The sequence below is a fragment of the Helianthus annuus genome, chromosome 11 (genome assembly GCF_002127325.2).
Source record: "Helianthus annuus cultivar XRQ/B chromosome 11, HanXRQr2.0-SUNRISE, whole genome shotgun sequence".
NCBI classification, from domain to species: domain Eukaryota; kingdom Viridiplantae; phylum Streptophyta; class Magnoliopsida; order Asterales; family Asteraceae; genus Helianthus; species Helianthus annuus.
Genome location: NC_035443.2, coordinates 5620286 through 5641325, shown reverse-complemented (window position 1 = coordinate 5641325; position 21040 = coordinate 5620286). Strand labels below are relative to the sequence as shown.

Sequence of the window (21040 nt, the reverse complement as noted above, 5' to 3'; positions counted from 1 at the left end):
AACAAACTTGTCTTGCTTCTCCCAACAAATCGTTGATTACAAGTTTCAAACCCAGATAAAGATGCCATCACGGTACTAAAGACTACCTCCAAATCTTCGCCGGGATTGCAAGAATTGAAAAATGACCCAACTCCGGATGTTGTCTCATGTTCATGCAAACCCTTGAAGGGTTTTCACGCATATGGTTCAATGACCTTCCTGGACGAAGCGTTCAGACCTTTGACGATCTTAGCAAAAGTTCCCTATAACAACAGAGGCATGTCAATGACGCCACGATAATCTTCCAGACCAAACAACGTGATGATGAACGTCTCAGAGACTTCATCGAAAGTTACAAGAAGAAAGATTTAACTTACGCCAATGAAAAGATTAGGGTTGCAAGGTTCATGAATGCTAAATTCCAAATATTTCACAAGATACTTCAATAAATGTCTGCCCAAAACCCTTGAAGAAACACTTGAAAGGGCTGAAGCCCACATTCGAGGAGAATAAGTTGTAGACATCAAAGAACAAAATAAAAGACTCTTAACTGGAGCTTCTAGTATGGCTCTTATGACAAACGGTTCAAAGGTTCGGATTCCAGAAGGCCTGAAGGCCGGAACCCTCCAAGCCAAGAAAAAACCATAAACTTTACAGCCTTAATCAAGGCTACATAAGAGATCTTGGCAACCGAAGGGGTAAAACACAGCTTCTGCCCTCCTCAACCTTTGCCAAAAAACAAAAGATTGGAATAATCAAGCCAGTATTGTGAGTTTCACGAATAGAAAGGTCACCATACCAATAATTGCTTCCAACCCAAAAAGAGGATCGAAAAAGCCGTCAACTCCGAACTTGCTCACTTGGTTAAAGGGGTCAAGGACAAAATGGTTGAAGAATAAAAGTAGGAAGTGAACATGGTCGACCTTGAAAACAAAGCTTTAACCCTCTCAGCTGATGAAAAGCTTGAAACGCTTTAACCCTCTCAGCGACAATGAGCGTTCAAAGCTTCAACAGTCTGAATCCTCCAAAATCATGCTTGAGAAATGCTTTAACCCTCTCAGCTGATGAAAAGCTTGAAACGCTTTAACCCTCTCAGCGACGATGAGCGTTCAAAGCTTCAACAGCCTGAATCCTCCATCGAAGGTATCGCAGACATACCTACCAAGCCTTTAGGCCAAATAACCCCTAATGTTTGTTCAGCGAAAGAACAAAGGGACGAACTGAACAACTCACTTTTGCGGTGATCAATATCCCTTCCAACTATGATATCATCATAGGAAGGCCAAGGCAAGGTGTGTTCGGAATGGCAGTTGTAGTTGGTCAAGGCACTGTGAAGTTTCCCACTGAAAAAGGGATAGCAACCCTTCAACCTACCCAAGAAGCTTTTGTGGTTGAAGGGGAAAGCTCAAGAAAGGACGAAGACGATGAACAAGGGTTGAACATAAACCCAAAATATCCTCAACAGGGGATAAGGGTAAACACTAACCTTTACAATGAAATCCTCTCATACCTTGAAAAGCTGCTATTGCACTATGTATTTGCTTGATGCCCCGAAGATATGACCGGCATCCCTCATAGCATTGTTGAAACATGAGTTATGGATCCCACCTGATGTTAAGCCCATTATACAAAAGAAACGGAGTCAAGCCCCTAAAAGAAGCCTTGCAGAATGCCAAAAGATGGAAAAGCTTGTTCTAGCCGGAACCCTTCGAGAGTTCAAGTATCAATCATGGGTGGCCAATCCGGTAATGGTTTAAAAACCCGACAAGTCTTGGAGAATGTATATCGATTTTAAAGACTTGAACAAAGCATGCCCAAAGGATTGCTACCTGCTGCCCTGGATAGACCTCATTGTTAACTTACTCACGGGCTTCTCGTGTTTTCTTGACACCTAAACGGGTTACCATCAAATCCTAATGAAAGAAGAAGACGAATAAAAACCACATTACACACTGATAAAGGCATATTTTGCTACCAAAAAATGCCTTTTGTTTTAAGAAACGCAGGTGCCACTTATCAACGCCTGGTTGACAAAGCGTTTACCGAACAAACTGGCAAGAACATAGAAGCTTATGTTGAAGATTTGATGATCAAGAGCAAAACGGAATACCAAATGCTGAATGACATACAAGAAACCTTCCAAACCTCGAGAAAGATAAACATGAAAGCTTAATCCAGTCAAGTGCTCGTTTTTAGGGCACATCATGGGGAAACAAAGCATAAAAGCCAACCCTTAAAGGATGTGCTAACAAGAAAGACTTTCAATGGAAAGCTTACAGCTTTGAAGCGTTTTACCTCAAAAGGAAGCCTTCAACCAAATGAAGCAACACTTGGCTTCACTCCCAGCCATTTCGGCTCCAAAAACAGGAGGAACGACCTCTATCTACCTTTCGATTGCTGAAAGTACCATAAGTACGGCTCTAATCATTGAACGAAACAAAGTTCAGATACCCGTTTACTTTTTCAAAACTTCAAAATTAGCAGAAATCAAATATTCTTCTTTAAAAAAAAAAAAAAAAAAAAAAAAAAAAAAACTTGCTCTAGCCCTAGTCCAAACGGCTAGAAGGCTTCGAAGGTCACACCCGATACAAGTGATCATTGACTAACCAATTAAGAATGTGCTTGAAAAACAAGAAAATTCCGGACGATTAGCCAAATGAGTTGTGAAACTAGGTGAACACAAAATCACCTATGTCCTGAGAAAAGTTGTCAAAGTTCAAATCTTGGCTGACTTCATCTTGTAAGTCCCTAAAGAAGCCATAACAGAAGTTAATACAACTGCAGCTGAACCCTCCAACCCTGATACCTGGAAGCTCTTTACCGACAAAGCTTCCAGCATTGAAGGGTTAGGAGCAGGGCTAGTTCTAATTGATCCCAACGAATTGGAATTCATGTATGCCTTTCGTCTTGAATTTCAGACTACAAACAACGAAGCTGAGTATGAAGCATTGATTGCTAGGCTCAAGCTTGCAAAAAATATGGGTGTCAAAAGGCTTCAAGTCCTCACAGACTCTCTCAAGCTTAGACAATAACATCTACATAGAAAAAGAACCCAACATGAATAAGTACCAAAATAAATCAAAGGAATCGATTAACACATTTCAAACATGGGCCATCAAATAAATTCCAAGATCTCAAAACAAGAGAGCTGATGCAGTAAGCAAGCCTGCATCTCTTACGTTTGCACATCTCACCAAGAAGATACTAGTTGAGGTAACCATCCATCCAAAAAACACGAGTTTCAAGATGTGATCACCGAAGAAGGGCCAAATTGGATGACTCCCATTGAAAAGTTCCCAAAAAACGATGAATTACCTAATGACCAGACTAGGGCTGAAAGGGTTCGTATCAAGTCAAGGCAGTATGTGTTACAAGGATATATCCTTTAGAAAAAAGGATACCTTGCACCACTACTTCGATGCGTAGGCCCAAAACAAAGCCAATATCTGATCAAAGAGGTTCACGAAGGGATATGTGGAGCTCAATGTGGCCCAAAATCGGTAGTGTCAAAGTTGATGAACCTCGAACACTTTTGGCCTTCCATGCATCGAGATACCTCCGAACAACTGCGAAAATGTGAAACTTGTCAGTTACATGCTCCGGTACCCAAAAGCCCCAAACATGACCCCGTTCCCATCTCCTTGGCTTGGCCATTTCACAAGTGGGGTATAGACATTGTTGGTCCATCCCCACTAGCCAAATGAGGAGTCAAGCTCTTATTGGTAACCGTGAATTACTTCACTAAGTGACCAGAAGTAAAACCATTGGCAAAAATCTCAGGGAAACATGTCATTGATTTCGAAAGCATAATCTATCGTTTTGGGCTCCCAGGGGTACTAGCCATGGATAACTGGAAATAGTTTGCCGAGAAACCTTCTAGTTCCTGGTGCAAGGAGTTCAGAATAACTCAAGTATTCAGCTCGGTAGCTTACCCACAATCCAATGGCCAGGTTGATAGGATAAACCACAACATTGTTGAAGGGATTAAATCTCGATTAGGAAGATACGACAACAACTGGCTCCAATAGCTTCCTAATGTGCTATTGGAAATTCAAACAACTGAGAAAATGAGCCACAAAGAAAATACCCTACAGCCTAGTGTTTGGATCAGAGGCTGTAATCCTAGTTGAAATCGGAGCAACAACACAAAGAACAATTAACATCGACCTCAAGCCAAATAAGAAAGAGACGATGTTGAATTTGAAACTCCTCGAAGAGGCTCATGATTAAGCAGCCATACAAAAAGCAAGGTACAAGCAAAACATAGAATCATATACAATACACGGGTGAAGCATGAACGCTTCAAGCCTGAGGACCATGTGCTTCGAAACAATGAGGCCAGCAAGAAAGAAAGCCAAGGAAAGCATGGTCCTAAGTAGGAAGGGCCATACATTATCCTTAAAGCCCACAAAGGAGGATCATACAAGCTGACAGGTCCGCAAGGCAAAAAGCTTCCCCGCCATTGGGATGGCAACAACCTTAAAAGGTTCCATGTTTAACCAAAACGTGTTACAAATAGTTCCAAAGTTGTTCTATTCCCCTAGTAATCAAAGTACTTTGAAATGAATGAACAATGAATCAAAATTTGTCTTTTTATCCTACAATCAGGTTGAGAACCTAGCAAGAAACTCCATGGCAAGGGCCATGTAAGGGGATGAGCTCCCAGGCCACATCGCTCAATAGGTTCAAGGGTTGAATGGACCTATATAAGGGGTGAGTTCCTAAATCAATACAACTCCATGAGACTCAGAGAAATCTTAAAAATCATGTCTCATAGACGGGTTTGAACAACCTACACCAAATGTTCCTTAAGCCCCAACATTGGCTTACGAACCAAAAAGACTCTAAGTGAATGTCATACATAGGATAGAGGTTGTATCTTCTTGTTAAAAATATCCTAAGGCTAAGTGACTGCAGCACTGAACCCTTTAAGGTATAAATAACATAAGATGCACCACCCAAAACAAAGACAACATGCAAAATCAATGAAAACGCAAGGGAATAAATAGAACAATATAGAAAGATAAGTTAAAGATAGCAACGGCCATACTGGCCATCAAACATAAAACATTGTCCACAAGCCTTCAAGGCTTTAACCACCAAGGGATCTAGACGATTCCTTTAAAATAAAAATATGTTCAAACAAACAACCCATAACATTATTCGACATGCTAAGAAAGCTATGAATTAAGGTTTCTTCTTCACTTAGCAACGTCATGGATGGTAGACTTTGATGCATCATCCTTCTTCGAACCTCCATCATCTTGGGTCTTTTTAGCCTTCCTCTTTTTCTTCCCTGCTGCACCCACTGCCTCGGAGGCTTCAAGGTTTGAACCCTTTGAGCCCTCACCACCTTCAGAACACGTTTCCTCGCTATCTCCGGAGCAAGGACGTTTCTTCGAGAGGGACTTCAACACTTCGTTACAAACAGCCTCATTAAGGCCCTTGGGTTTTAGCTCCTGCAAGACAGGCAAAGGTTTACCAAAATACTTGGAGACTTCACCCACATAAGGGTAAATAATATGCCCTACCTTCAAAACAGTTTCCTTGAAAACTTCGAAGGCTTTGGGTTGAAAAAGAGATGACTTTTCCTAAGGCTCCCCAGGCTTACAAAGCTTTGTAACCAGCAAACAAATCTTGGTGTCTCCCATGAGCAAGAAGCTCGGTGTACACATCACCCAAGACCTTTTTGAACTCCGATGAATGGAGAAGATAGTTAACCACTTACTGGAATTCATGCTCAATGAGCCATTTATTATCACTAGTTGCATGGGCAAGTGAAGCCTTTAACCCTTCTTTCTCCTCTAATAAGGCCTTTTTTCTGAAGCTCCAAGGCAGCCTTATCGACCCTGACTTGAACCTTGTCAGTCTCCAAGAGCTTTTCCAATTCAGTCTTGTGCGGGAAGAAAATTCCTAAAAATCTTCAAACAACAATGCTTTTTCCCTTTTAGCGTATCCCTCAGCTTCTTTCAAAGCAACCATTGAAGATTTCATCTCATCCCTCTTCTTCGAAAAGACTTCATATTCTTGCATCATTTCTTCGAAATCGGGATACACCCTCAAGAAGCAAGGTAGCAAGGTTGCAAGCACCCATCATCATTTTCAAAATCATCAGTTCATCGTCCATAGATGAGCAAGAACCTCGAACAACAGGAGAATCAAAGTGGGTAAGAACATCCTCACAGACGGATGAAGGCTTGAAGCTGTCACCAACTGTGACCTTCCAATCCGGCACATAAACCCCCCCGGATTAACATTAGTGGAACCTTCACCACCCTTCCCGGAACCCTTCAAGCTCACAACCTTTTTACCCGCCAAACCACCAAGGGTCGTCCCTTGTCCTTTTTTGATTTTCCCCAACCCCAACTTCTAAATCATCTGAAGCCTCTATGTCATTACTTAGTTCCACCGGCTCAGAAGCCAATGGTTGGTCAGCAGTATTTATCAAACAACAGCTCGAACGACGAGTAGAGACTTTAGAAGCAACAACTTTGGTGAAACCCTTGACATTGGGAACGTTCACATAGCCTGAACCCTCGAACCTATGTTCAGTGCCCCTAACAACAACATCTTCGCCGGTTGTAGCCTCGGCATCTCCAAACACAACATCAGATGTGTCATCGCTCTTGATAAAGTCTAAGGCAAACATAACTGCAACAAATAAAATATAACATAAGCAGAAAATACAAAATATCATACCTTGATCATCTCTCACGAGCACAGGGTCACAACCCGGCTTGTCCCACAACTTGCTAACATCCACCAACACTAAAAGATGTTCGGGAAAGGGACAAAGCCTGGAAGGACACCCCCTAATAAACTTCAACAACCATCTATCTCGTGTTTGAAAGGTTCAAGCTCATTCAAAACAACATAAGGATGCCTCCAAACAAGCCTGAAAGGAACAATGGACTCTGAAATCCAGAAAAATCGGTCCTTCAAAGAACCAAAGGTAGTAACCATTGAGGAAGTCAAACAAACATCAACTTGGGATATCTCAAACGTGACCCAATCGTCGTTCTTGGTCAAACGGAAGAAACATCGGAACAACAACGATGGGTCATACCCTATCATAAAACCTCAAAATGTAAAATCCCAGCAAGACCTTGAGGACGCAACTGAACAAACAACACACGATAATACTCTAAAATATTCAGAACAAAGACTGAAAATGGATGACACAAGTTGGAAAACTCGAAATGACAACAATAAAGAGCAATCGAACCAGCGGGACACTGATCGATCGATTTATGTAAACCCAGAGCCACCGGATTAAACTTTGGATCGATCCCCCATTATTTACAAAAAGCCTCAACTTCCTCTAGTGAGACAAGAATAACTCACATATATATCTTTGCTAGCACCCAGGAGAGACGATCGGAAGAAAAAATAAAGTGAAGTCTAGGCAATTATTATTACGCAAAAGGCAAAAAACTGCCATCCATCACATTAACTGTCATTTCAAAATTCAAATCCAAAAAACTTAGACACCTGATAACCTTTCAAGCCTTGAAGCCTTTAAGCAATAAAAATCGTGTACAAAAGTCAGAAGCATTTGAGCTTACACCCCAAATACCTCTGACTTGGGGGGCTGATGACGGGGGTAGCCAAACCTTAATAAACCTGATTAGAAACACAACAGCTTAAAAGGTTGAAAGGTTAAAAGGTTCGGAAATAGTCCAACGGTCATGAATAGTAAAAAGACAAGTCAGAGCCTTGTCACATCACCCTCTACGTGTCCAACACTCTCACAGCCGTAAAAGAGAGTATGTGCACAGAGAACACGCTTTTACCCGCAGGTCTAAACCCTTCAACCCTTAAATGGGCAAGTCCCTCACTGTAGCCAAGGATCACTGGTCAAAGGCTTCCTCTTATAGAATATTCTTTCCCTATAAATAACAGCCTCTTGCCATTCATTCCAGCCATTCCAGATCAACTCAGATCACCCTTGATCTCTGATCTTACTTCTCCTCTCTAGAACCTGCTCCATGCTTGTTCTATTCTCGGCTCACTACAATATTATCTCACTTAACATAGACATTCTGGGTTGAACCCTTCAAGCCAGAATTCAAAGTGAATAATAACAAAGTGATCCGCCTCCACGTGCTACAAACGTGGGGGGACCCCACGACCTGCGTTAGGCTAATCGAAACCTTGAACCCTTTTACCCCTGAGATATCGCTACAGGCCTTGGTCTATTATTTGTTGTATCAACAGTTACAATCTGATCTTATTAGTGAAGTAATTCATCACAACCCCGTCAGTTGGGTGGTTGTGATTCTTTAATTATTTTAAAGTGTGAGTTTAATAGGAGAAGTCAATGAGTTTCTTGATTTGTTCCATACACCAAAAGTGTTTTTCTGGATCTAATAGAGCCTGACTATACTTGCAGGCTAGTTGAGCATATTAAGAACTAGATGGCCTTGGATCTGTCGTCAATGTGGTTACCAGAACTGGTAAGCGACACAGATCGACACGTTTTTTTTATCATAGATTTACTTGGAAAGAAAGAATATAGTCCTGATAATTTATATTTTTGTGGGTTTTGGAAATTTCAGGAAATGGATAATCGAGGGTTCATGAATCAAGATGATATGAGCAAACCATACAACAGATCTTTCCAGACTCCAACTAGCTTTGAAGACCAGACTGAAACAAAACTGCCTGGTTATGATCACAAGGCTAGTAGTATTAATATAGTGTGTCAAACTTCAAAGACTATTGTTACTAGTCTTTCATCCTCCAACACTTTCACTATACCTTTTGATGATTCAGTCGGTCTCCAAATTTCCGGGACAGGAAAGGTTCAGACCGTAACCAGGGCTCTGGTTTAGGTTCAAGATCATGTGTTGGCTGAGAGGAATCGAAGAGAAAAGTTAAACCGACACTTGATTTCTTTGTCAGCCCTCCTTCCTAACCTTAAAAAGGTAATAATTTGTTTCTAGTTTTGCTTTATCTTTGCCTCTAGTGAATACTAGGTGTAAAGAATTTGAGACTCATGTGTGTACGGAAAGATGTTTCTTGTGCTTAACCCTGATTCTTTTGGATATCCTAACTCTTCACGTACCTTGTTGTAGAAGGATAAGGTTTCGGTTTTGGAAGATGCAGCAAATTACATAAAAGAGCTTCAAGATCGGGTGAAACAATTCAAGGGATTGTCAGGTATTGAGAAGAATGGTAATAAAGAATGTATTGTTGCATTGAAAAGATCTAGGATTAGGGGAGACAATGACATGGGCTCATCTCCGAAAAATGAAACAAACACTACAGATGACACATGCGAAGCATCCACTGAGATTGAAGTCGGGATATCAGGAAGCAGTGTGCTAGTAACACTTCAGTCTCAGAAAAACTCTTCTTCGCTAGTGAAAGTGCTAAGCAAGATGCAGAAACTTGGGCTTATTAGAAACAGTAAACTCGATTATATCCTAGTTTATTATTATGATATGTAACTGTGACATTATTACTATTATGTGTGTTATGTAAATAAGCGAAGAAGCATGTGTCATATGTGACACCGGTTCAAATAGCAGTTATTGGCACCAAATCCTAACTGCCATAAACAACCGCCAACCGCCATCTTCATGTCTGTATATATATACATTTACCGGCAGTTTTTGTTCGGTACCAAGATATTATTACTTAATATCCTCTTTCAATTTATACTAATTCTCATTCGAGTGTGTGTGTGTTTCTTTGTGAATAATCTGATTCAACATGAAATCCAAATATGTTCATCATGAATCAAGTTCTGTTCATGAAGATGATGTTCATGATAAACTTCCGCTGCCAACATGTGGTATCAGAGCCACATCTGATTATGAAGGAAGAAAAATCTATGAGTCTGCATCGGTGTTTCCATGTAAACATTGTTCTGATGAACAAAGAGAAAGATCAACGGGTAAAGCCTATCACAAACAGTGTTATTACTGCAATCAACCCGGACACCAAATTGCCTACTGTAAAGAAAAGGAGAATGATGAAGCATATCTGTTAATCCGTCAAGTTACTGAAGTTGGAATACAAAAACAAGATGATGCGCTGGTTCGAAGTTCAGAATACATAGTCACTAGTACTGATGGTGGTTTGTGGTCGGAAATCTGGTATGTCAACACAAGTTATAAACATCACTATTCTGGTAATCTCAATTTCTTCAAACGAATCCGAAACATGTTCGGTGTTGAGACAAACACCGGGGAAAACCATTTTTACTTTATAAGGGGCATAGGGGCAATAGATGTTACATCTGGTAATGAAAAATTTCGAATCCAAGGTGTTTACTATACACCGGAATTGGATAGAAACATATTAAGCCTTGATCAACTGATATTTCAAGGCTACACAGTGAAATTTAATGGTGAAAGATGTAAGATATTTCCAACATTCAGTACTCCTCTCATGAATAAAAGAAACAATGCAACCGGATTAACCCGTGAAGAAGAAATAGGCTTAAATGAAAAGCAATCAATAATCGAAAGAGAAACAGAACATGAGAACTTCAAACCCGATTACTTAAACAGTTATTTTGAAAGGTTAAACCTCACTTCCAATGAGCCTGATTGGAACGTGATGATTTTGCAATGTATGAAATTCAAAGAATTTCAAGATTGCAAAACACTATTAGATATGCTGGATGACGGAGAGTATGTAATGAAGTACAAGTACGAAATAGAAAAGAAATTTGAAGAAATGATTATCTGGTTCTTACATGACAAGATGGGAATTCACTCAAGACCAGTTCCGGTCTATATGAGTAATAATAAAAGGGTAAACTTGTTAGAACTGTACATGATAGTCAAGAGAGAAGGTGGTCACATAACGGTGACATCAAACAATCTGTGGGCAATGGTCTCAAAGGATATGGGGCATGATTATGAAGATGGAGAATATATGAGGATTGTTTATGCAATGTACCTGGATGTTATCATCTATTACTACAAGTTCAAGTCAATTCAAGATAATTTCAGAAACGAGCAAACTTAAGGAACAGCAAGAACTGAAGATGCGGCTGCAAATGGAGGAAGAAGAACCGCTAGTACATGATGCATACCAGATGATGACCGAGAACATTACGCCTTGTTTGCAAGAAATGACTGGATGGGAATGAAGAAAACGCAGAAAAGACGAAGGTTTGATTTCCGGCAAGCTGAAAAGGCAATGAATGAAGCCAACCGAAGTGTATTATCGAACTCTCATGAATATAATCCAGTTTAAGGGAGAGTATTAGAAACAGTAAACTCGATTATATCCTAGTTTATTATTATGATATGTAACTGTGACATTATTACTATTATGTGTGTTATGTAAATAAGCGAAGAGGCATGTGTCATATGTGACACCGGTTCAAATAGCAGTTATTGGCGCCAAATCCTAACTGCCATAAACAACCGCCAACCGCCATCTTCATGTCTGTATATATATACATTTACCGGCAGTTTTTGTTCGGTACCAAGATATTATTACTTAATATCCTCTTTCAATTTATACTAATTCTCATTCGAGTGTGTGTGTGTTTCTTCGTGAATCTGATTCAACATGAAATCCAAATATGTTCATCATGAATCAAGTTCTGTTCATGAAGATGATGTTCATGATAAACTTCCGCTGGCAACAGGGCTATCCATAATCTGTAGCGCCATACCATTTGCTAATACTACCTCTATTATAACCATTGTTGCTCAGGTAAATGTCCTACAAACTAATATTTTCATCATCCCGGGCGAACTTGATTTACTTCTATCACAAATTTGAAGCTACAAGATTCTAGATTAGTAAATATAATATTTGAATCAATCTCTAATGTCTAGTTCTTTATTATTTATTTGTGCAGATTGACGGCGACTTCTTTATAACAGCCGTGGATCTCATTAACAACCTTCACCTAGCTATATAAAGTCAATTACATATGCAACTACATGTCAATATTTCCAGGAGATTACTGATAGGAGTTATTGATTTTATACTTTAGGAGGAACTTTGAGAACACTATATTCTCATCCCAATCATCGGGTTTTTTCATTATTCTTAAGGACAACTCGATCAATATGACATTTTCAGCACATTAGTTACTTCTCTTGATGATAGATAAACGGTCAAAACTTTGATAGTGGCTTCTTGGTTGGTATTACATGGTTGCCTATTTCTTTCACCCTTTATGATTTGTATACGAAACCATCATTCTTCTCAAAAATCCGTCTTCTTTATGTTTATTCTGGACGATCAATGTAGATTCCCAGGATATTTCATGGGAAAATGACAAAAATAAACATTGACCAAACCAATTTTACCAAAATAAATATATGAAGCGTCTAGATTTAGGGAACACACGAAAATCCATACAACTTAACACTTGTCTCAAGCGTTTAAAAAATAGAATCTTAAATCATGGTAGATCCACCCTGATATCCAATAGAAAAGAGCCATGTGTTTAAAGAGTATAGGTAGAATTCGTTCATGTGTCTAAATCTAGACTTTACAAGTTAGAACAGATGAGGAGTCTATGCTTTTGAGGAGTCTATATATGCTTTTAACTGAAGCAGCTTCAGATGTATAGTATGAGCCTAGCCGCTACCTCCACAGATGAAGACTCTACGAATATAATCAGCCGTTTTGTGGAGGTAGCTGCTAGGTTCTAAACCTAGCCTATGGTTAATAATTCTAAAGTCCATATAGAGGCTTTATAATCATCTAATGTGAAGATCGACAGTTAAGGCATGCATGGTTTTCAATATGAAGCCTGATGATGTCATCATTATCCAATTGTGCAACAGCCGTATCCTCGTCATTTGTATCTCGTTCTTTGAGTCACGCGACGGAGGAACGTTATTGACTTCGATCTCGAACCGAACCGGCACTAGCTATATCCACACAAAAGTGCATCAACACCATTTGATAGGCTAAAAAATGCCACAACAAATATTCCTTAGACCCAAGAAGATCCCAAGTTCAGCTGCCAATCTGTATTTTATCACTACAAATTATCAAGTGCTCTTAAATCTCATGCGAATCTACAATAACTCTCCGATATTAGACATCACACGGAAGTTTAGAAGAATAAAAACGATAGTTTTAATACTGTACTTAAACTAAAGCTAATAAAATTCTCTATTTTATGGTATAATTTTATAAAAATAATTAAAGATATAAAAGTTATTCAATGTAAACAAAATAAATAATAATAGAAATATAAAAATTAGTGGAGCTAGGTTAACTCCAAAAAAATCAACAATATTGCCTATTTATTTTTTGGCCTTCAACCCTAATTAAAAATAATATTAACTACGATCTTGCCATCACTTAATCTTAGTCATTTAATTACTATGATTAGTGGTACGAAGTTCTTCCTGTGCTTCCTACATGAATTTAAATTCAGTTTGTTTAACTTTGGTATTTTTTTTTTTTTTTTCATATTTTACAAAGATCTTAGACGTGTAAACACGCTTACGTGTGACAGTTGTTGCTTTGTGTAACTCTATAACGTGACGAGCCCTTGGCCACAGAATGATCACCCCTCAACTATGTGAGTAAACATGTTTAAGGATGAGTGACTATAGAAATTAGGAAAACTATGCATGAAGTTGTAAATTAGAAGAGTTGTACAACATGGGGGCAAAAGTGGAAACTATCATGTTGTTATATGTATTGGTGTCCTTTCGATTATCTTACAAGTTATATTAGTGGATTACTACTAGTGCTCAGCGGCGGGTTCAAAACGTATACAAAAAATAAGCAATTCACGACGGGACATTCTACAAGACGATAAAAAACCACGTTGCGGCGATAAAAAAAATCGGTTAGTGGCATATCCAACCGTCGAGACCCCGGGTTCGGGGCGTTCACCTGTGGGGTCAAGGGGCACACCGCGCCGCCCCCTTTGGTACTACAACTTCGCGGTGAACACAACACCAAACCCCGGTCAGTCTTATCAGGCTTGAACGATTTTTTTGACCGCCGGCCCACCACAACAGTTAGTTTTAAAAAAAAAGACATTACAGAGAAATTTCACGCGAAATTACAACATGAACCATACCGGCTACACCATTAAGTTAGCTCGATGTGGAGGGACATGAATAAGAAAATATCAAAGTTTAACGATATTTACAACAATGCCTACATCAATCGGCTGAGTGGGACAGGTGACGACGTTGTTTGCAATTTGGCTAATGCCAAGTTTGCTTCTTCACTAGTACTTTGACAAACCACTTGACGGGGATAAGAACGTTCTTTCTAAAGCATTAAATGGAAACAAAAACTAATTGAACTCCAATGGAAATCTTGAATTTGTAATTTCTTATATCATCGTGGAAATTCATATAGCTAGTTGAAGGTTCTTGATAAGTTCTTTTGTTGTCATACAAAAGTCATCCTCAATCTGCACAAATATTAATAATTACTTTCACTTCAAGTTACCATCTCAATATGGAATCACAACAGCATAGTGATTTGGGTTTTAGAACAGTATGTACCTGGGCAACGATCATGATAAGAATAGCGGTCTTAGCAAATGGCATGGCACTACTACTGATGATGGACAGCCCAAGCTTCTGCATCTGGGTATGTATATGCACCAAGGAAGACAGGTTTTTCTGACAATGAATTCTTACTAGGACGCTATTTCCTGATATCCGCACTTCGATCTCAGGAGATGGTTTGCAAGGGTCAGCACACTCTCTAGAGTCCATTTCATCGTCACTATAATTGATAATCCTAGATCTCTTCATGTAAACAACACATTCTTGAAAAACCTTTCTCTTAGTGCTTTGTAATGCCTCAAGTTCCTTCACACGATCTTGAAGTTCTTTTATGTAACTAGCTGCATCTTCCAACACAGATGCCTTATCCATCTAAAAAAATTGAATATTATTGTTAGTTCATCTGATTTATAACTAATCTCAAAGATTGTAAGCCAGATGTACCATGGTGGTAATCACAAGTTCTGTCATGTCAAAACAAATGTTTTTGGAAGACTATTTTATGAGGAGTTGATCCAGTAATTAACATACTCTTATCTCGACCAGCTAATCAGGGGGAAACATATGGTTAAAGATGCCCAAACTTAAAAAGAAGGCCCTAACTATCTGCACACCCAGTTTGCCTATCTGCACACTTAGGGTTTACCTACGCAGCGTATTGGTCAATACGCAGCGTATAGGGTTAACCCAATACGCTGCGTATTGACCCATACTCAGCGTATATAAACCATGGATCTCAGTGCCTAATTACCAATCATTGCACAGAAAACAAGGTTTATATACGCTGCGTATAGCTCTCTACGCAGCGTATATAAACCATTAGACTTTTTTGGGTCATTTTGGTAGGTTTGAGGGATCATTTTTTCACAAAGTTTATATATGCTGCGTATTGACCAATACTCAGCGTATGTAAAGGTCTGAAAATGTCATTTATGCCCTTGTATTGAGGCTATACGAAGCCAAATACAAGGATAGTTGTGTCATTTTTGTCTTATATGCTGCGTAGTGATCTCTAAGGAGCATATATAAAGCTCTATTTTTGTATTTTTTTTGTGTATTCCTTTGTTTATTTATAAAAAAAAGGAAAATAACACCCGATACGATACTATACGATACGATATAACACCCGTATAGGCCTATAGGTGTGATTTAATTCCCGTATTGACCTCGTATAAGCCTATAAGTGTGATATCGTATCGTATAGGTGTGGTTTAGGTCCCGTCTAATCCTATATGCATATACAAGACCTATAGGAAACCTATACGAGACTTATACTACACTATACGATACGATACGATACGATACGATACGATACGATACTATACTATACAATAACACCCGTATAGGCCTCTATACGAGACTTATATACTATACACTATACGATACGATATGATGCAATACGATACCATACGATGCAATACGATAAGATAATTTAATTTAAACGATAACAATATAATATATTTGTATTATTTACGAATAATATTGTTTTTTATAAATAATTTTCTTTTTTTATAAATAAACAAAGGAATGCGATAATTTAATTTAAACGATAAGAAAACAATATATTTGTATTATTTACCAATAATATTGTTTTTTTATAAATAATTTTCTTTTTTAATTTTTATAATTCATAATATTTATATTATTTTAATTTTTATAATTTATATTTGTATTATTTACCAATAAATATTGTTTTTTTATAAATAATTTTCTTTTTTTTATAAATAAACAAAGGAATACACAATAAAAAAAATACAAAAATGGAGCTTTATATACGCTCCTTAGAGGTCCCTACGCAGCGTATGAGACCAAAATGACACAACTACCCGTGTATTTGGCTTCGTATAGCCTGAACACAAGGGTATAAAAGACATTTTCAGACCTTTATATACGCTGCGTATAGGTCAATACGCAGCGTATTTAAAGGGTGGTAAAATTATTTTTAACCCCAAACCTGAGGTAAAATTATCTTTTTAACCCTTATAGTTTATATATGCTGCGTATTGACCAATACTCAGCGTATGTAAAGGTCTGAAAATGTCATTTATGCCCTTGTATTGAGGCTATACGAAGCCAAATACAAGGGTAGTTGTGTCATTTTTGTCTTATATGCTGCGTAGTGATCTCTAAGGAGCGTATATAAAGCTCCATTTTTGTATTTTTTTTGTGTATTCCTTTGTTTATTTATAAAAAAAAGGAAAATAACACCCGATACGATGCTATACGATACGATATAACACCCGTATAGGCCTATAGGTGTGATTTAGTTCCCGTATTGACCTCGTATAAGCCTATAAGTGTGAAATCGTATCGTATAGGTGTAGTATAGGTCACGTATTGACCTCGTATAAGACTCTAAGTGTGATATTGTATCGTATAGCATAGTATATGTCCCGTATTGACCTCGTATAAGCCTATAAGTGTGATATCGTATCGTATAGCATAGTATATGTCCCGTATTGACCTCGTATAAGCCTATAAGTGTGATATTGTATCGTATAACGTAGTATATGTCATGTATTGACTTCGTATAAGCCTATAAGTGTGATATCGTATCGTATAGCGTCGTATAGGTTACGTATTGACCTCGTATAAGCCTATAAGTGTGATATCGTATCGTATAGGTGTAGTATAGATTACGTATTTACCTCGTATAAGCCTATAAGTGTGATATCGTATCATATAACGTAGTATAGGTCACGTATTGACCTCGTATAAGCCTATAAGTGTGATATCGCATCGTATAGCGTCGTATAGGTCACGTATTGATCTCGTATAAGCCTATAAGTGTGATATCATATCGTATAGGTGTGGTTTAGGTCACGTATTAACCTCGTATAAGCCTATAAGTGTGATATCGTATCGTATATGTGTGGTTTAGGTCCCGTCTAATCCTATATGCATATACAAGACCTATAGGAAACCTATACGAGACTTATACTACACTATACGATACGATACGATACTATACTATACTATACAATAACACCCGTATAGGCCTCTATACGAGACTTATATACTATACACTATACGATACGATACGATATGATGCAATACGATACGATACGATACGATGCAATACGATAAGATAATTTAATTTAAACGATAACAATATAATATATTTGTATTATTTACGAATAATATTCTTTTTTTATAAATAATTTTCTTTTTTATAAATAAACAAAGGAATACGATAATTTAATTTAAACGATAACAAAACAATATATTTGTATTATTTACCAATAATATTGTTTTTTATAAATAATTTTCTTTTTTAATTTTTATAATTCATAATATTTATATTATTTTTTATTTTTATAATTTATATTTGTATTATTTACCAATAATATTGTTTTTTTATAAATAATTTTCTTTTTTTTATAAATAAACAAAGGAATACACAATAAAAAAATACAAAAATGGAGCTTTATATACGCTTCTTAGAGGTCCCTACGCAGCGTATGAGACCAAAATGACACAACTACCCTTGTATTTGGCTTCGTATAGCCTGAACACAAGGGTATAAAAGACATTTTTAGACCTTTATATACGCTGCGTATAGGTCAATACGCAGCGTATTTAAAGGGTCGTAAAATTATTTTTAACCCCAAACCTGAGGTAAAATTATCTTTTTAACCCTTATAGTTTATATATGCTGCGTATTGACCAATACTCAGCGTATGTAAAGGTCTGAAAATGTCATTTATGCCCTTGTATTGAGGCTATACGAAGCCAAATACAAGGGTAGTTGTGTCATTTTTGTCTTATATGCTGCGTAGTGATCTCTAAGGAGCGTATATAAAGCTCCATTTTTGTATTTTTTTTTGTGTATTCCTTTGTTTATTTATAAAAAAAGGAAAATAACACCCGATACGATACTATACGATACGATATAACACCCGTATAGGCCTATAGGTGTGATTTAGTTCCCGTATTGACCTCGTATAAGCCTATAAGTGCGATATCGTATCGTATAGGTGTGGTTTAGGTCACGTATTGACCTCGTATAAGACTATAAGTGTGATATCGTATCGTATAGCATAGTATATGTCCCGTATTGACCTCGTATAAGCCTATAAGTGTGATATCGTATCGTATAGCATAGTATATGTCCCGTATTGACCTCGTATAAGCCTATAAGTGTGATATTGTATCGTATAACGTAGTATATGTCATGTATTGACTTCGTATAAGCCTATAAGTGTGATATCGTATCGTATAGCGTCGTATAGGTCACGTATTGACCTCGTATAAGCCTATAAGTGTGATATCGTATCGTATAGGTGTAGTATAGGTCACGTATTTACCTCGTATAACCCTATAAGTGTGATATCGTATCATATAACGTAGTATAGGTCACGTATTGACCTCGTATAAGCCTATAAGTGTGATATCATATCGTATAGCGTCGTATAGGTCACGTATTGACCTCGTATAAGCCTATAAGTGTGATATCGTATCGTATAGGTGTGGTTTAGGTCACGTATTAACCTCGTATAAGCCTATAAGTGTGATATCGTATCGTATAGGTGTGGTTTAGGTCCCGTCTAATCCTATATGCATATACAAGACCTATAGGAAACCTATACGAGACTTATACTACACTATACGATACGATACGATACGATACGATACTAAACAATAACACCCGTATAGGCCTCTATACGAGACTTATATACTATACACTATACGATACGATATGATGCAATACGATACGATGCAATACGATAAGATAATTTAATTTAAACGATAACAATATACTATATTTGTATTATTTACGAATAATATTCTTTTTTTATAAATAATTTTCTTTTTTTTATAAATAAACAAAGGAATACGATAATTTAATTTAAACGGTAACAAAACAATATATTTGTATTATTTACCAATAATATTGTTTTTTTATAAATAGTTTTCTTTTTTAATTTTTATAATTCATAATACTTATATTATTGTTTATTTTTATAATTTATATTTGTATTATTTACCAATAATATTGTTTTTTTATAAATAATTTTCTTTTTTTTATAAATAAACAAAGGAATACACAATAAAAAAATACAAAAATGGAGCTTTATATACGCTCCTTAGAGGTCCCTACGCAGCGTATGAGACGAAAATGACACAACTACCCTTGTATTTGGCTTCGTATAGCCTCAAAACAAGGGTATAAAAGACATTTTCGAACCTTTATATACGCTCCTTAGAGGTCAATACGCAGCGTATTTAAACTTTGTGAAAAAATATCCCTCAAACCTACCAAAATGACCCAAAAAATCTAATGGTTTATATACGCTGCGTATTGACCAATACGCAGCGTATATAACCCTTGTTTTCTGTGCAATGATTGGTTGTCAGGCACTGAAATCCATGGTTTATATACGCTGAGTATTGGTCAATACGCAGCGTAGAGGGTTAACTCTATACGCTGCGTATTGACCAATACGCTGCGTAGATAAACCCTAAATTTGCTAGGGTTTGGTGTGCCAATAGGCACTTTAGTGTGCCAATAGGCACATCCAAAAAGAAAATAAATAACCTAGGCTACGCAGTGGCGGATCCAGGGAACCCTCTCGGTTTGGAAACAAATGGAAAAAATTAGTGCAAACCTTGTATGATTTGAAAAAAAATAGTGAGATCATCTAGCAAAAGGAACCCCTTGGAAAAAAATTCTGGATTCGCCACTGGCTACGAGTGGAGTTATGAGGCCTATAAGCGGCGGACAGAAAGAGAGTAAAAAATGATAGTTACCTTCTTAAGGTTAGGAAGGAGAGCAGATAAAGAAATGAAGTGTTGATTCAATTTTTCTCTTCTCTTCCTCTCTGCTAAAACATGATTTCTCGCAGTTGTTGGCACCTTTGTGGTATAAGCAGCTTCATACCCAAGCAAATCAGGTAACTGGGGGGGCTCGTTTATAGGGTTTATATTTCCAAAAGATATAGTTAAAGTGTTTGATAAAGGATGAATAGAAGCAACAAGGGGTTCCGGAATTTGAGAACTTATGTTAATATCATTACTACTCTTCTCTTGATAGTGAAGAGGTTTATTTTCATGCTGCTGAGTCTGAATAATAGATTGATCAATAAGCCTCATGTTTTCTTTATAGCTTTCTGAATCAACAATAATGTTATCAGTTGTGTTGTAAAGATTCTTCATCTCATCATCAGTCATGAACAATATTTGACCTTCCATTTCCTAGAATTTAGATTTGAAGCACAATAAAATAAAAATCAATACCACATATATATCATTACAGATAAATCCACAACAAGCAGTAACTCATATGGGTTGCTTACCAGTTCTGGAAACCATTCCTGTGCCATTTCCATTACTATATGACAGCTTATAATATGTTCAACTCACCTGCAAATATATAACCAGACTACTTTATATCAAACATAAATCTTTAAACTACATCTATAGATGATGGATAGTTTTAGTGAGAAGATAAGATGGGAGAAGGATTTACCTTTGAAAACCGGAGACTTTTTTGTTTTCAAGAATACTTTGTGTTTATATAGTAACCCTAAGACTCGATCAATATTGTTTATGGGCCAATCTATCCGGACACCCACTGCGCCTAAATCCAC

At 37.4% G+C, this 21040-nt stretch overlaps 1 protein-coding gene across 1 annotated transcript; it reads right to left on the bottom strand.

The window, feature by feature from the left end:
• Window positions 1-14287: 14287 nt before the first annotated feature.
• LOC110887630 (transcription factor bHLH18) lies at window positions 14288-20779 on the bottom strand. The gene is made up of 4 exons (XM_022135208.1): window positions 20747-20779; window positions 20202-20645; window positions 14445-14822; window positions 14288-14350 (listed from the first exon to the last, which is right to left on the bottom strand). Exons 1-4 carry the CDS (start codon window positions 20777-20779, stop codon window positions 14288-14290), a joined length of 918 nt encoding a protein of 305 aa, XP_021990900.1.
• Window positions 20780-21040: the final 261 nt, after the last annotated feature.

Bases quoted from the DNA above. Each gene is read 5' to 3' on its own strand.
- LOC110887630 (XM_022135208.1), bottom strand. From the start codon at position 20,779: ATGGAAATGGCACAGGAATGGTTTCCAGAACTG. The intron at 20,646-20,746 runs GTAAGCAACCCA...TCTAAATTCTAG, and splicing joins AGGAATGGTTTCCAGAACTG to GAAATGGAAGGTCAAATATT. The intron at 14,351-14,444 runs GTACATACTGTT...ATATTTGTGCAG, and splicing joins TTATCATGATCGTTGCCCAG to ATTGAGGATGACTTTTGTAT.